This window comes from Pinus tabuliformis, chromosome 2_2, assembly GCF_031772625.1.
Source record: "Pinus tabuliformis cultivar Carrire ecotype Pingquan chromosome 2_2, CPIR1, whole genome shotgun sequence".
In the NCBI taxonomy this organism is placed as follows: Eukaryota; Viridiplantae; Streptophyta; class Pinopsida; order Pinales; family Pinaceae; genus Pinus; species Pinus tabuliformis.
In genome coordinates, this window is record NC_142300.1 from 48,462,442 (window position 1) to 48,476,935 (window position 14,494).

Consider the following 14,494-nt stretch of genomic DNA (forward strand, 5'->3'; position numbering starts at 1 on the left):
TGGGGGCGGATACTAGCAGGGCCTAGGGGTTAATTATATTTAAGTGTAATTAATCAATGGAGAAATGCAAGGTTATTCTGTAATGTGGGTTTATGGAGTATAACGGATAAAAGTGAATTTGCGGGGTTAAATGGGTTTGGCGGAGGTTTAACTTTATAAAGTAGAGGGAGGAATAATAGTTAGGATAAGAGGTTTTAGTGGGGTTTTTTGGGTTTTTAAGAAAATTAATCAAGGGAAAGTGATTTTTTGCATGGGGAAAGGGTTTCACACTAGGGAAAAGGAGCTTTTTGGGTAGGTGAATAAATTTGGATGGTAATTTGCTAGAGAATGTGTGAAACCAAGGGGGAAGGGAAAAGGGGTTTACATAAGAAATGAAGTGGTGAAAGGGGAAATTAGTAAGTATGTAGTGAGAGGTGAAATGGAATGGGGGAAGTTAACCAAATGAACTTATGAGCATCCTTTTTCTTTCATAACTGCTCCTGCACACTGAAACACATGATTAAACATGATAGATGTGCTTATGCCTCAAATAACTTGTATTTCTGCAACCTTTCTTCTACTTACCCTTTTACGTACCCTAACATTTTTTCTTCATTTTATTGGGTGCACTTAAGCTAGCAAACCCTTTTCTTTCCTTTTTCTTTTATGAAACAAACTATCTACTTCTAACCTTATATCTTCCAAGTGCTTAGATTAAACTGATGAGCTCTTTTTATTTCTCAACCTATTTACTGATTTGCCAAGATTAGATTGTTTGGCTAGATCTTTATTCTCTAACTATAAACATGAAATTCAAATCATGAAGTAGTCAACATTAGACAGTTTGACTATCATGGGTTTTGGCATGTATGACAAGCTGCACACAACCATTATTTTAGACAGTAAAGTAAAGAGTAGTGGGACTTGGACTTGCACACTTTCATGATCTGTTTTTGTTTGGAGTTCATATTTTTTCATTTTTTTGATCTTTTTTTATTCTTTTTGTCCTTTGATATTTCTTTTAAAACATACCTTCTTTACATTTTTTAATTTTAATATGGAAAACATTTGCAGAAAGCAAAGGTATGTACAATATTACAAGACTTAACCTCAACCAATTCAAAATTATGAATCCTTTCACTATAGGACTCTAACATTGGCTCCACATGGTGATGGCATTTCCTGGTGAAATGTCAAGAACTCTAAAAACTAGTAGCCCTTGAATTGTGACTGAAGTTACCTTGTGGACTGTCATTCTGTGATTCTGCTTTATTGATAGCTATTATAGTAAATCCTTCAAGCTTAGGGCCTTCTCTGCGGACTTCAACTTCAAAGAATTGCCATCCAATCCAATCTACACTCTGCAATGTTATGTACAATGATGCAAAGTAAAGTGAACTATTGTGAGTCAGTGGAAAAATAATGCTTCAGCATTCTACCATTAATAGGTCCTCTTGGTAGATCTGATCCATCTATCTCTCTCAAGAAAAAGGCATTGTTGCCCCTGTAGCCATAAATGACATAAGGCCCTTGCCACAAAAAATCAAAATTTCCATGCTTGCCTTTGTCTTCTCTCCTTGAATCCCACTTAAGGACTTTATCTCCTATGTAAAAATCATCTGCTTTAGTCTTTTTATAAAAAACCTTCTTGATTTTGTCCTGGATTACCTGTGATTTTACATATACTTCTTCTTTGGTCTGCTGCAGGTGTATGGTCTGATTTATTCTTTTCTAAATATCATTTGTTTCCACCTGTAATTCCTGGATGATCTTCATCACTGGCATTCCCAAAGATGATGGAAAGACTGCATCCATCCCATATATTAATTGGTAGGGAGATGTGCCAATGGACTTCTTGGTAGTTAGTCTGTCTGCCCATAAGGCATTGACTAACTTCTTGTTCTATGTCTTTTTGTTATCTTCCAACAATTTCTTAGTGATATTGACCAGGCGTTTGTTAGATGACTTTGCTTATTCCATTACCTTGAGGGTAATGGGCTGGGGAGTGGCCAAGGGTGATGTGGTATTTTTTACAGAAATCTATCATTCTCTTGGATTTAGAGGCAACTGCATTATCAGTAATGAGCTTCTCGGGACATAGAAATCTTGACAGGATATTATTATCTAAAAATGAGATTGTGACAGTGTTTGTGGCTTGCCTAGAAGGTATGGCCTCTATCCATTTGGTGAAATAGTTAGTAGTTGTCAGAATCCATTTGTGCTGAGTTGAGGAGGCTGGGTGTATTTCTCCAATGAAGTCTAACCCCCATTGTTGAAATGGCATTTCAGTGGAAATTGGTTTAAGAGGCAAGGGTAAAAGTTTTCTCTTTCCCTCAAATATCTGGCATTTATGATAGGAGGTCACATGTTTCTTAACATCTGCAAACAAAGTGGGCTAGTAGAAACTAGCCCTCAGGATTTTGTCAGCAGTGGTCTTCCAGTACACGTGTCCTCCACAATCCCCTGCATAAAACTCTTGCATGATTTTCTCAACTTCATTTTTCAGGAAACAATTCAAAAGAATACCCCTATTGTCTTTCCAAAACAATGCATTATCTATGATACAATACTTTAATGACTTCATCTTTAAAAATCTAGCTTTAGTTCTTGTTAAACCAGGAGGAGCTTGTAAATTTTGTAATACAAATATAATATCTGCATACTAGGGTGAATCAGTAAAAGGTTCACTGATCGGTGGAGTCACCATCTCTTCCTGATCATCAAGGGCACTAATGAAGTTTATATCAAGGGCCTGACAGTTCGATTCAGCCATGAGTTTGGCTAAACCTTGGCCTTTGATAAGCTTAGTTGGCTTTATCTCTATGTCATATTCCAATATTGTGGCAATCCACTTGCCTCTTTTCCCTTTAGGTCCATTTTGTGTCAAAATGTCCTTAACTACAGAGTTTGGGACATAAGTAATAATGTGAGAATACATAATGTATAGTCTGAAGTCTTTGATAGCCTTTACTAAAGCTAATGCTTGTTTTTCCATAATATTGTATTTGAGTGTGGAATCTCTTAAAGATTCACTAAAAAATGCAATTGGTTGTTCATATCCTTGGTTGTTCTTTTGCAGCAAGATTGTTGCAATGGTGTGTTCTGAAGCAAAAAAAAAAATTATAAAATCCTTGTTAAAATCAAGACTTATCAAGACTGGAGTTTTGGTTAAGGCTTCCTTGATGGCTTCAAAGGATTATTTGGCCTCCACTGTCCATTTAAGTGCTGAGTCCTTTCTTAGCATGTTATTTAATTCTCTAATCAGTTTTACTAGATTTGAAATGAATCTCCTAAGAAAGTTTATCTTGCCTACAAATCACTGTAACTCTCTAATGTTTCTAGTATGGTTAATTGTCAAAATGGCCTCTATTCTAGCAGGATCTATTCTAATCCCATTTTTAGATATGATATGCCTCAACAGTTTTCCCTCTTCCAGACCAAAGAGTGTCTTTTTGGGATTTAAAGAAATCCCAAATTTTCTACATTTGATAAATACTATTCTCAGGTGGTCTAGGTGTTCATTGTTAGATTCAGAGAAGATTGTGATGTCATCTTGGTATACTACTAGGAAGTCATGGATCTCCTTGGAAAAAGCTATATCCATTGCTCTTTGAAATGTTGCACCTGCATTCATTAATCCAAAAGGCATCTTCAAATACATGAAGGTACCCCAAGGAGTAGTAAATGCAGTTTTGGCTTGGTCCTCAGGTTGAACTAAGATCTGGTTATACCCAGAAAATCCAATAGCGAAACCCTAGATGAGCCCACTACCCTCTAGAGTATATGGTCCATTTTTGGTAGAGGATAGTTATCTTTTAGTGAGACCTTGTTTAAATTTATGAAATCTACACAAAGTCTAATTTCACCAGTCTTTTTCCTAGTAGTGACTAAGTTTGAGATCCAATCTGAGTATCTAATGGGGGCTATAATTTGCGCATCAAACATTCTTTTAACTTCTTTCTCAATAGACGACATAAGAATTGGGTTTATTCTCCTAAGTTTCTGTTTGAAAGGTTTATGATCTTCTTTTAGAGGTATTTTGTGTCAGATTATGCTGGTGTCATAAGATTTTAAGTCTTCATAACTCCAGGCAAATACATCCTAGAACTCTTTAAACAGATTGATGTATTTAACCTTTTCCTCTGGAGGTAAGGCTTTTGATATTTTAATGAGTTTTGGTTTATCCTTAGTTCCTATGTTAACCTCTTCTATGTCAGCTCTCAAAGGTTCCATTTTGGGTTTCCTAGCTACATCATTAGAGTCAAACAAATATTCTAAAGGGACTAATCCCTTAGGCAAAAAATTAATTTTCAGATTAAGAATTTCAGGATCATCATTCATAATTTCTTCAATCTCTACTTTCTCTAAACTATCTATTTCTACTCTAGTAAATTTAGTTGGTTTAGCTATATCTAAAATATTTACATCTATGTTATTTTCTATATTATCATCTACTGTACAGTGTGTATCTATCTTATAATTATGAAATTCACCTTTATTGTTTGTGAAATCATAAATCTGGGAACCCGGGGAGAAAATCTGCTAATACTTCAGGTTGTTTGGTATAACAGGCCTATGTCTGACTTCTGCAGTGCATTGATGGTTGGGTTGAAATGGCAATTTACAGGTACTAGCAAATGTGGCCAGACTGTGGGCTTGCATGTTTTGTTTTCTAGGAATTGTAGCAAAGTTTGTTTCAAGGATGTCTTTGATTAAGTCTAGAACAGATTCCCTATATTGACCAAGTCTAGGATTGTTCACAGAGTATTCACCATTAATCTGTTTAAGAATCAGCTCTGAGTCTCCCATGATGGAAACTCTTTTGGCTCCAAGTTTCCTAACCAACTGTAACCCTATAATTAGGGTTTCATATTCAACCATGTTATTGGTACACTTGAAGTTCAATCTGAAAGCATGCCCCTTAGCATGATTATTCTCCATATTATGGATCCACACTCCTGCACCAGCCCCTAATCTATTGACAGACCCATCAAAGTCTAGATGCCATAGTGACTCATGAAATATGTTCTCACTGTCAGCTGTTCTGTATTTCAGGTCTTTAGTTGTGATTTCCTTATTGTCATGTTTTGCATTGTACAAGATAAAAGAGTCCATATCTGAATGCATGGAGTATATGGGAAAGTTTTGTGGTTTTTCATCACTACTCACCATGTATTTCATCAAGGTCTCTCTATATAGTTTTCTTGGTTGGCCAAAAACAAATATGGTGGCATAAGACATATCTAACTGCAAGGATCCCTGCAGTTTTGCTGCCCATGAGCGAGATAACAACATTCCATATTTCGGTGGGTTGTCTACAACTACATTGTCCATTGGAATACTTCCAACAGAATACTCTTTGCAGGGCACTGGACAAGAGTAACACTTAAGTCTTTGATCAAACCAAGGCATTTAACTTGGCTGGAGTCAAAAGAAAACAAATCCTTATATGGTCTAGTAATGTCTAGGTTCAGTCTCTCCATGATTGCCTTTGGCACCAAATTATGGGATGCCCCTGAGTCTAACATAACATTATGCAATATTTTGTCATGAATGTGTAGGCTAATTTAGAAAGGAGGAACTCCCCTTTGCTAATGAATACCATTGGCCTCAGGGCCAAAAAATAATTACGGCTGATTGTCATTTAATTAACAACATCCTCTCCCTCTTCTATGTTTAAAGTCTTAGTTATCTGTGACCTATAGGATTCATTGTTTACTAGTTCGGTCAAGGGAATTGATATCTTTAATTTTTCCATTTCAGTTTTGATGTTGAAAGGGAGCTGAGGTTTGTTTGTTTGATTTAGATCTTCCTTAACATGTGCAGTTTGTGTGTTCTGTTTCTCAGTGTTAGGCATTTCAGTCTGTGTTTTTACTGTTTTGCCTTGATTTATCTTATTTTGATTGTTTTTAGTAATTGTCTCTGTTTGAGTTTCAGTGGAGGTTATATCTACAATCTTAGGGGTAGAAGTCTCCGGTGTTCCCCTCGGGAGGATTTGTAACACTTTGGCAACTGGAGCTTCTTTTATTATCTTAGTCTGGGTCTGGATGGATCTTTTAATGGGAGTCTCATTGTTCTTTTTACTTCTTAAGCTATATTGTTTGTGTACCTCATATATAGTTGACTCATATCCCTATTTAAAATCAAAGGATTCACCAGATTCTAACTGCAACTGCTGCAGCATATATAACTCTTGTTCTTCTTGAGTAAGAAAAACAGTGTCTTCATCTTTGGTTTCTAGTAAGTTAATCTGGGTATCATCCTCTCCTTCTTGGTTCTGTGAATCCTCAACATAGTTCTCTTGGAAGGGGAGCCTAATCTGTTGATTTGGTGTAGCATTCTTTCCAAGATTAGGGTTCTTCCTAAATTGGGGTTTCTTATTGGGGTGGTTATTGATTCTCCTATTGATTTTTCCTCTCCATGTTTTCTAATCTGTCCATTATTCTCTCTAAACTCTTAGCTAAAATATCTACCTTTCCATCCGAAGTCGAAGTTTCCTCTTTAAATACAACTTTCTTTTCATTTCTCATTCGGGCTTTCTTGGCTAATAGGTTGGCCTCTACACTAACAGCGTTGCTTTGCAATTGTTTTAGTGTTTCAGGGTTTCTTTCCCTTAATTGGTATGATATGTCAGCGTCAAAACCATTAGGGAATTTAATTAATGCAAGGTCAGGTGGAGGCTTAATATTCGCTGGAATTGCATTGTAGATACTATTGAACCTAGTGCAATAGTCTTGAACTGACTCATTAGGAGCTCTTTTAATGTTTTCATATTCAGAAAGTATTTGCAATGAGTTTTTCTCTCTCCCATCTATCAATGAATAACCTATGAAAATTAGCTAAATCTGCTATTAGCAGGAAAGGCTTTCAACCATTTCTTGACATCCCCAGTTAAAGTTTGGGTAAACAACCGCATTTGGATATCTGCTTCATCTATCTCATGCAACTCAAAAAAGTCAGACATATTATTTACATGTTGCTGGGCAGTGTAATGACCAGTAGCATCAAACAGGAGGATTTTGCTCTGATAATCTGCGGGCATGACATGGAGTTGTGCAGGTAAAATTAGAGGTGCATATCGGTTTGCCATTGCTGTGATTCTGGCTTGACTAGGGGGTAAAGTTGTGGTGCTTGAGGAAGGGCTTGAAACTGATGGAGATGAACTAGATGATGGTGAAGATGGTTGATGAATTATTGGTTTAGGTGATTGGATTGTGGTAGATACAATTGGTGAGGTTGTGGTAAAAGAAGGGGTATTTATAGTGAGTGAAGTTTGTGCAAAAACTTCAGGGGCAACAGTAGTAAGGGCAGCTATTTCAACAGATTGTTGAAGGTAAGAATCACCTATATTACTTATCAATTTAGAGGCCGAAGCTTCTATCTTGTCAAAAGTCTCTACAACAAATTGATCTAAATCTAAATGAATAATCCTTTTTGATTCAATGAGTTGAACAAACTCAGGGTCTAAGACTGTTTCATGGATTGCATTCTCAGATTTACTTCTAAATAATGAGAGGTCAAATGACAAATCAAAAGGGATTTCCTCTAAAGTTGACAACTCCTCAGGGAGTGAATTGACTCTGACTAACTGGCTACTACTGGCTTGAGTTTCTGTTGTTTTGGGTTTTCTTAGAATTTTGTCTAGGTCATCAACTATAGTTGCAGGGTTTGGATCTGGGTTTGCCCTGGTATAGTGAATCTTTTTAGGAGCCAAAATTTTAATTTTTTTCACTGTTTTTTATGAAAATTTTCAAAATTGATTTCAGAAAATGACCTTAAGGGGCTCAAGATTAAATTTAAGGTTTCCTTAAAGTTTTATGAGATTGAGGATTGAAGTCCCCAGTATGGTCGCTAGAAATGTTATCACTCTGATATTTCTTTTGAAGTTAATGAAGAAAGAAAAGTCAAAGGTAACCACAAACCACTTTTGGAGATTAGATCCTAGCTTTTCTAATGTTCAAAGAGGGCTCTCTCTTTATAATTTAACTTTGTTTTAGTTAAGATGATTTTAGGCTAGTTATTGCTTGCACTTGGGTTTTGTGTTGAAATTGGGTGGTGGGATCACTTTACTTAGATGAACAGAGGTTTGGCTTTTACCATTGGGCTATGGAGTCTAATGTCAGACAAACAAGATTGGATTCAGTTCTAAAAACAATGTCTTCAGGGCAAGATAGATGAGTTACTGTAGATCTCAAAGGCTAAATGGCAGAATGGTTTCAAATTGGATCCAGTGAGCAATTAAGGGTTCCCTAGGTCGAACTCTGCAAGGAATGAAAGAAATCAATCAGGATGGGAGAGCAATTAAGGGTTCTCAAATCCGGGTATCAGAGGAAAACATGTAAATGACAACTGTGCAAAACAAAGTGTACTTAAACAAATCCTGAGTGATATTTCCAGTTAATTCATTCAAATTTAGAACACATTTAAGATTATGAAACACAAAAGATGGTAACAAAATCACACAAAGAAGATACTTCACTGCAAATGGCTCACCCTATGAACCCTGTAGCGAAATGCTTTTATTACTTGCTCTAGTCTGTTGACTTGAAAATGGTACAATCACCCTTATGTTTCAAGATCAAAATAACTCTACAGATGTAAAATAATCCACCCGATGAAGTATTTATACAATAGGAATTACAAAATATCTCAAATTGCATTGAGAACCAATCTAGGAAAAGAAATATCTTCATGCAAGAAGATAGAGATAACTATTGAACTGCTGTTTGGTGTCCTTGTCATTTAGGTTCTGCTGGCTTTGCTCTTTGATCTTTTGCCCTTTACGCTGCTTGGCTGTTTGGTCTTTACGCTAGATGTTCTGTTTTACTTTAACCTTTCACCTGATACACTTTAACCTTGCTGACCTGTCAATATCCTTTTACTGTGCTGTTTTACTTTTTACTGTAGACTTATATTTTACTGTGTTTTTCCTACAGTAAATCATTTAGGTTTCCCCATCTCTCTTCATCTGGTAATTGGATATTGAACATTTTTCTGTTTATCTCATCTGCCTTTGTATATTTGGCAAAAGTAGGCTTACTAATAAATAAGTGTTTTACCTCATGCTGGAGGTAAAACAAATTTTCAAAAGTTTGGTACAACACTTTCCCTGTTGGCATGCCCTTCATGGATGAAATGATTACCCGTTCTTTGGTCACTTCCCTGATCTTCTTGTTGTAATCTGTCTGTGTCATTAGCTTATCATTTATAACTAAGGGATTAGGTAATCCCTTTTCCTTCAAAAGTACGAACTTGGCCATGAACCTGTGAACGGCTAGTTGCATGTTTTTACACTTATCTTCTACTTTTTTGACTTCCAAAATTGTACCTGTCTTGTCAGGTATCTCTAGTTCTTGCAGTTCATACTTATTCTTGGAGTTGAGGAAGTGGATGATTCTTGTTGCTTCCTTTGGCATATCTCCCAGTTCTGCTTTAACCCTTTCAATGGCTTCTGTAGCCTGCTTAATTAAATCAATCTATTAAAAAATGACCTGGATGGATGGCCAAATATCATTGACAGAGTCAATGATATTGGCCCACAGTTGTTCTTTAGCCTTACCTATAGGTTCACTCAATGTCAGTTCTTTCTCCAGGCTTTTTATCCTTTCATTCATCCTTGTAGCCTTTTGCTGCTCTTCTTTATGCATGATCTGGGCAAGTTTGCAATCTGTCTCAAGGCTGGTGACTTTCTCCTTAAGTTTGTTCATCTCATTGGTCTGAATGGACATTTCTTCCATTGCTTTGACCAACCTATTTGCTTCATCACTTGTGGAGGCTGTTGCTGTTGATCCTGTTGTTGATGTAGTCAGTGTAGATGTCGGTAGTGCAGTGGCCATTGGAGCAGTGGGAGCTAATGATGCTACCAAAGTAGAAGGTACAATTGTGGTCACTGTTGGAATGACAGTTGCAGGAGCATTATCAATACTAGCTTGTTTGAGATGAATCAAGCTATCCTGCTCCTTCTCCATTTCCTTTAACTAGTCATTCAGTTGCAGCACTAAGTCCATCATTTCCTCATGATTGGTTTGGCTTTCCAGGATTTCTTGTCTGTATGGGTGCTGCAAATGAGGCAACTTGAGCTGTTTCTTGAGGGCTGCTATGTCCTCATTCTTCTTTTTGATTAGTTTCTCTGTGGCCTTAACATCACTTGGGTCATGGCCCAGTTCAATAACCAAGTCCTCCAAGGACTTTATCCTGGTGTCTTTAGCCTGTGAAGAGGCTTTCTCCAATTTGCACTGAGCTGTTACACTGTCCAATGAATCTTGCAGCTTGTAAGCAGCCATGGCCTTTGCTGTGAGGGTGGAGTAGATCATTTCTCCATCCTGCTTGTGAAACTCTATATGATCAATGGGATGAACATCCCTGGGCAAGACCTCAAAATTAGTCTTCTTGTAGTCTGCTGAGGTGTTCGGTTGCTGTACAGTAGGCTACAAAAATGAGACCTGCATTTTTCCTTCTTTGATGCCAAAGGCTGACATCAGTGTAGTTTGGTTTGGTGGTGTGAGCTTGAGGTATTGGGAATATGTCTTTGCCTGCAGTTTTTCATTCCTCATTTTTATCTCTTTAAATCTGTCTTTGATATCCTTTTCCTTGTCAACTGGCCTGACAAGAAATCTCCATACTCTACTGTCTATCTATCAACTGTGTGTTGGCTGTTGAGGGTTGCTGTGTTTCCTCTAATGCAACCGCTTCTTTACTTCTGTGCCCCATTGCCTTAGTGTCAATTATTTCCTTTGATGCAATGTTTTCCTCCTGTTCAGAGATAGGATTCAACTTGGGCCTCTTTCTTGGCTCAATCAGTTGATTAGTAGTCTCCATGGCAGAGCTAGATGCCTCATCCCTGCTTCTATTAGGATTCTTCTCCTCATTTAGTGGAGTTTGTATGACAGGGGGAATGTTCATTGGCCCTCCTTGTTTTGGAACCTTTAGTAAAGAGTAGTGATCAAATTGTCTTTCCAAATCAATAAGTGTGTTCTCTACATCCACAATAGTGCTGTCCATGTCAATCAAGGTGTTCTCCACCCACTCATCCTGGTTAGCAAACTGTTCAATGTCAGGCCTTGGGTGGTGGATGTATGCTCCCAACTTGACCTTGAGTTTGAGCTTGTTTATGACCCCATGAGGGTCATAGGCCAGATGAAATTGTTTCTGAATTTCATTAGTTGAAGTAACTTGTCGGCCTCTGGTCCAACCTCTCTGTTGTTGCAAATAAATGGGACCATTTGGTTCTTCACTTTGAACTTGGTTTTCTTCCTATAAGTTAGGAAGTGGATCTCATCAAAGCTGATGATTTGTCTGAAGTACTCAAGAGCAAATATCCTCATAGGGAGGTATTTGGGCAACTTATAGGGGGCTAGCTCACAACCATAAATTCAGATCTCAGTGTGGTTTTGGTACAAGTACCAATCTCCCACCTTGCTGTTCTTGGCCTAATTGCAGTACTCTCTTGATCTCTAGGCTGATTCTGGCTCAGTCTTAGAAGTCAGAATGTTCATGACTTGGTATACAAAAGAGCCTATGAAGTCTTTATAGGTGAATGATGTGGAAAACTTGTGGACCAAGGGTGTCCAGTAGATGACTGATCTCTCCTTTCCCTTGGTGTCCAATTTCTGGATCCTCAAAGGGAACTTATCTGTCTGGTAATACAAGAACATATGAAACAACACTGAAGAGTATTTGAAAACTCTTTCAGTGGGCAGTCTAGTGAATTGTTCATGCATTCTGTCTGCAATGAACTAGGCATAATCATACATAATAGCAGGAGGCTTGCCTAGAAGAAAATGGACAAAAAGGCCATGATGATGTCATCCACATGCTTATCTGATGTGTATTCTAGGATGCATGAGAGCAAGGTGATTATTCTCTTGCCAGTCTCTGAAAAAATAGTGGCAGCATAGGGTGGAATGTTTGTAGGAGTATGTCGTTCCTCAATGATGAAATTTTGGAAAATTTGTTTGATTTTGACTGGGTCTAGTGTGATGTACAGGTCCAATAGGTTTCCAATGGACAAAGGAGTCAGATTAGGACTAGGCTGGATTTGCAGCATCTGGTTGATGGATTCAACAGTAATGGTGAATAATAACTCATGGTTTGGTGCCTCAATAGCCCTTTGGCTTGGAACATAACAAGCATGACAAAAATGTACAATGTCTGGGAATGGGTGAACTTCTGGGAATGTATACTTGGGCAAATTGGATTCCCAAAGGTTGATGTCATCAACATGGTTTAGGAACCTATCCTTACTCCAACAGTGGATTCTCAGAAGGTGGCCTGGAGTAGCAGTGTCTTTGATTTGGAAATCCCTGTCTGCCAAGGCCAAATGGTCAATGTCTAGGTGAGGGGTCGAGACCGGTCTGACATCCAAAGAGGTCTGGGCAGCCATCTTTGTGATAAAATGTGGGAATTGGGCTTATACAGCTTGTGGAAATGAAGTCTGAATGTGTCTTGTTCAGAGATAGGGTATTGGCAGTTTGTAGGATAGGGGTTTCAGTATTTTAAGGGGAAATACTCTCAATTCAATGGAAATTTATTAAATTCAATTACTTTAATGTTTGAATTTATTGTATACTTTTGAATTTGAGAGGGCCATTCTGGTTCTCTGTTGAAATACCTGGAATTTGAGGTTCAAGATGTGAACTGGTTTTGAATGGTGGCTGCAGAGGGTTCTGTGGCTTCAGTCGCGCATTGGAGGGTTGGACTGGGCTTCCGGCGCGTGTTCGGGAGGCAATTAGTAGTCAGAACCGGTTGCAAAAGCTCGGGGGCGCAAGAAAACATAGGACACATTCATAGAGAAAATAAGCGAAAAGAGTGAAACTGGGGGTCTGCAGGCTTTTAACCGAGAGTGGTGTAAAATTGGCACGAGATTAAATTAATGAACAGTGAGCGGTTTTTGCTTTCGGCGGGGAGGTGGTTTTGGGAGCCATCGCACCGCTTTTGAGCGATGGGTGGTATTTTCTCGAGAGCACGCGACTTAACGCGTTGCCACGACGTAGCCCAAGGGGGCTCGAGCAATACCGTCCATATCGTGTGCTCTCGGGCCAGTAAAGGTCGGGAGATGAATGGGCGCGGTATGGGAGAGGGCCATAGGATCTGGGGGTGCACGATCCAACGACCATTGCGTGGCGGAGATGCATGGCCGGAGATGGGGGTGGATATTAGTGGGGCCAGGGGTTAATTACATTTAAGTGTAATTAATCAATGGATACATGCAGGGTTATTCTGTAATGCAGGGTATGGAGTATAACGGATAAAAGTGAATTTGCGGGGTTAAATGGGTTTGGCGGAGGTTTAACTTTATAAAGCAGTGGGGGGAATAATAGTTAGGATAAGAGGTTTTAGTGGGTTTTTTGGGGTTTTTAAGAAAATTAATGAAGGGAAAATGATTTTTTGCATGGGGAAAAGGGTTTCACACTAGGGAAAATGAGCTTTTTGGGTAGGGGAATAAATTTGGATGGATATGGAGTATAACGGATAAAAGTGAATTTGCGGGGTTAAATGGGTTTGGCGGAGGTTTAACTTTATAAAGCAGAGGGGGGAATAATAGTTAGGATAAGAGGTTTTAGTGGGTTTTTGGGGTTTTCAAGAAAATTAATCAAGGGGAAATGATTTTTTGCATGGGGAAAAGGGTTTCACACTAGGGAAAATGAGCTTTTTGGGTAGGGGAATAAATTTGGATGGTAATTTGCTAGGGAATGTGTGAAACCAAGGAGGAAGGGAAAAAATGAAGGGAAAAGGGGTTTACATAAGAAATGAAGTGGTGAAAGGGGAAATTAGTAAGTATGTAGTGATGGGTGAAATGGAATGGGGGAAGTTAACCAAATGAACTTATGAGCATCCAATTTCTTTCACAACTGGTCATGTGCTCATGCACACTGAAACACATGATTAAACATGATAGATGTGCTTATGCCTCAAATAGCTTGTATTTCTGCAACCTCTCTTCTACTTACCCTTTTACTTACCCTAACATTTTTTCTTCACTTTATTGGGTGCACTTAAGCTAGCAAACCCTTTTCTTTCATTTTTATTTTATAAAACAAACTATCTACTTCTAATTTTATATCTTCCAAGTGCTCAGATTAAACTGATGAGCTCCTTTTATTTCTCTATCTATCTACTGATTTGCTAAGATTAACTGTTTGGTTAGATTTTTATTCTCTAACTATAAACATGAAATTCAAAGCATGAAGTAGTCAAGATCAAACAATTTTACTATCATGGGTTGTGGCATGTATGACAAGCTGCACACAACCATTATTTTAGACAGTAAAGTAAAGAGTAGTGGCACTTGGACTTGCACACTTTTATGATCTGTTTTTATTTGGGTTCATATTTTTCATTTTTTTGATCTTTTCTTATTCTTTTTGTCCTTTGATATTTCTTTTAAAACATACCCTCTTTACATTTTTTAATTTTAATATGGAAAACATTTGCAGAAAGCAAAGGTATGTACAATATTACAAGACTTAACCTCATCCAATTCAAAATTATGAATCCTATCACTATAGGACTCTAA

General features: G+C 37.9%; 1 protein-coding gene across 1 annotated transcript in view; it reads left to right on the top strand.

The window, feature by feature from the left end:
* Positions 1–11,759: 11,759 nt before the first annotated feature.
* LOC149191418 (glutathione reductase, chloroplastic/mitochondrial-like) overlaps positions 11,760–14,494 on the top strand; it is a 38,486-nt gene continuing 35,751 nt past the window's right edge. Inside the window, exon 1 of the mRNA XM_089406648.1 lies at positions 11,760–11,831. Within this exon, the coding sequence (XP_089262774.1) occupies positions 11,760–11,831 (72 nt within the window). The remainder of the gene's footprint in view (positions 11,832–14,494) is intronic.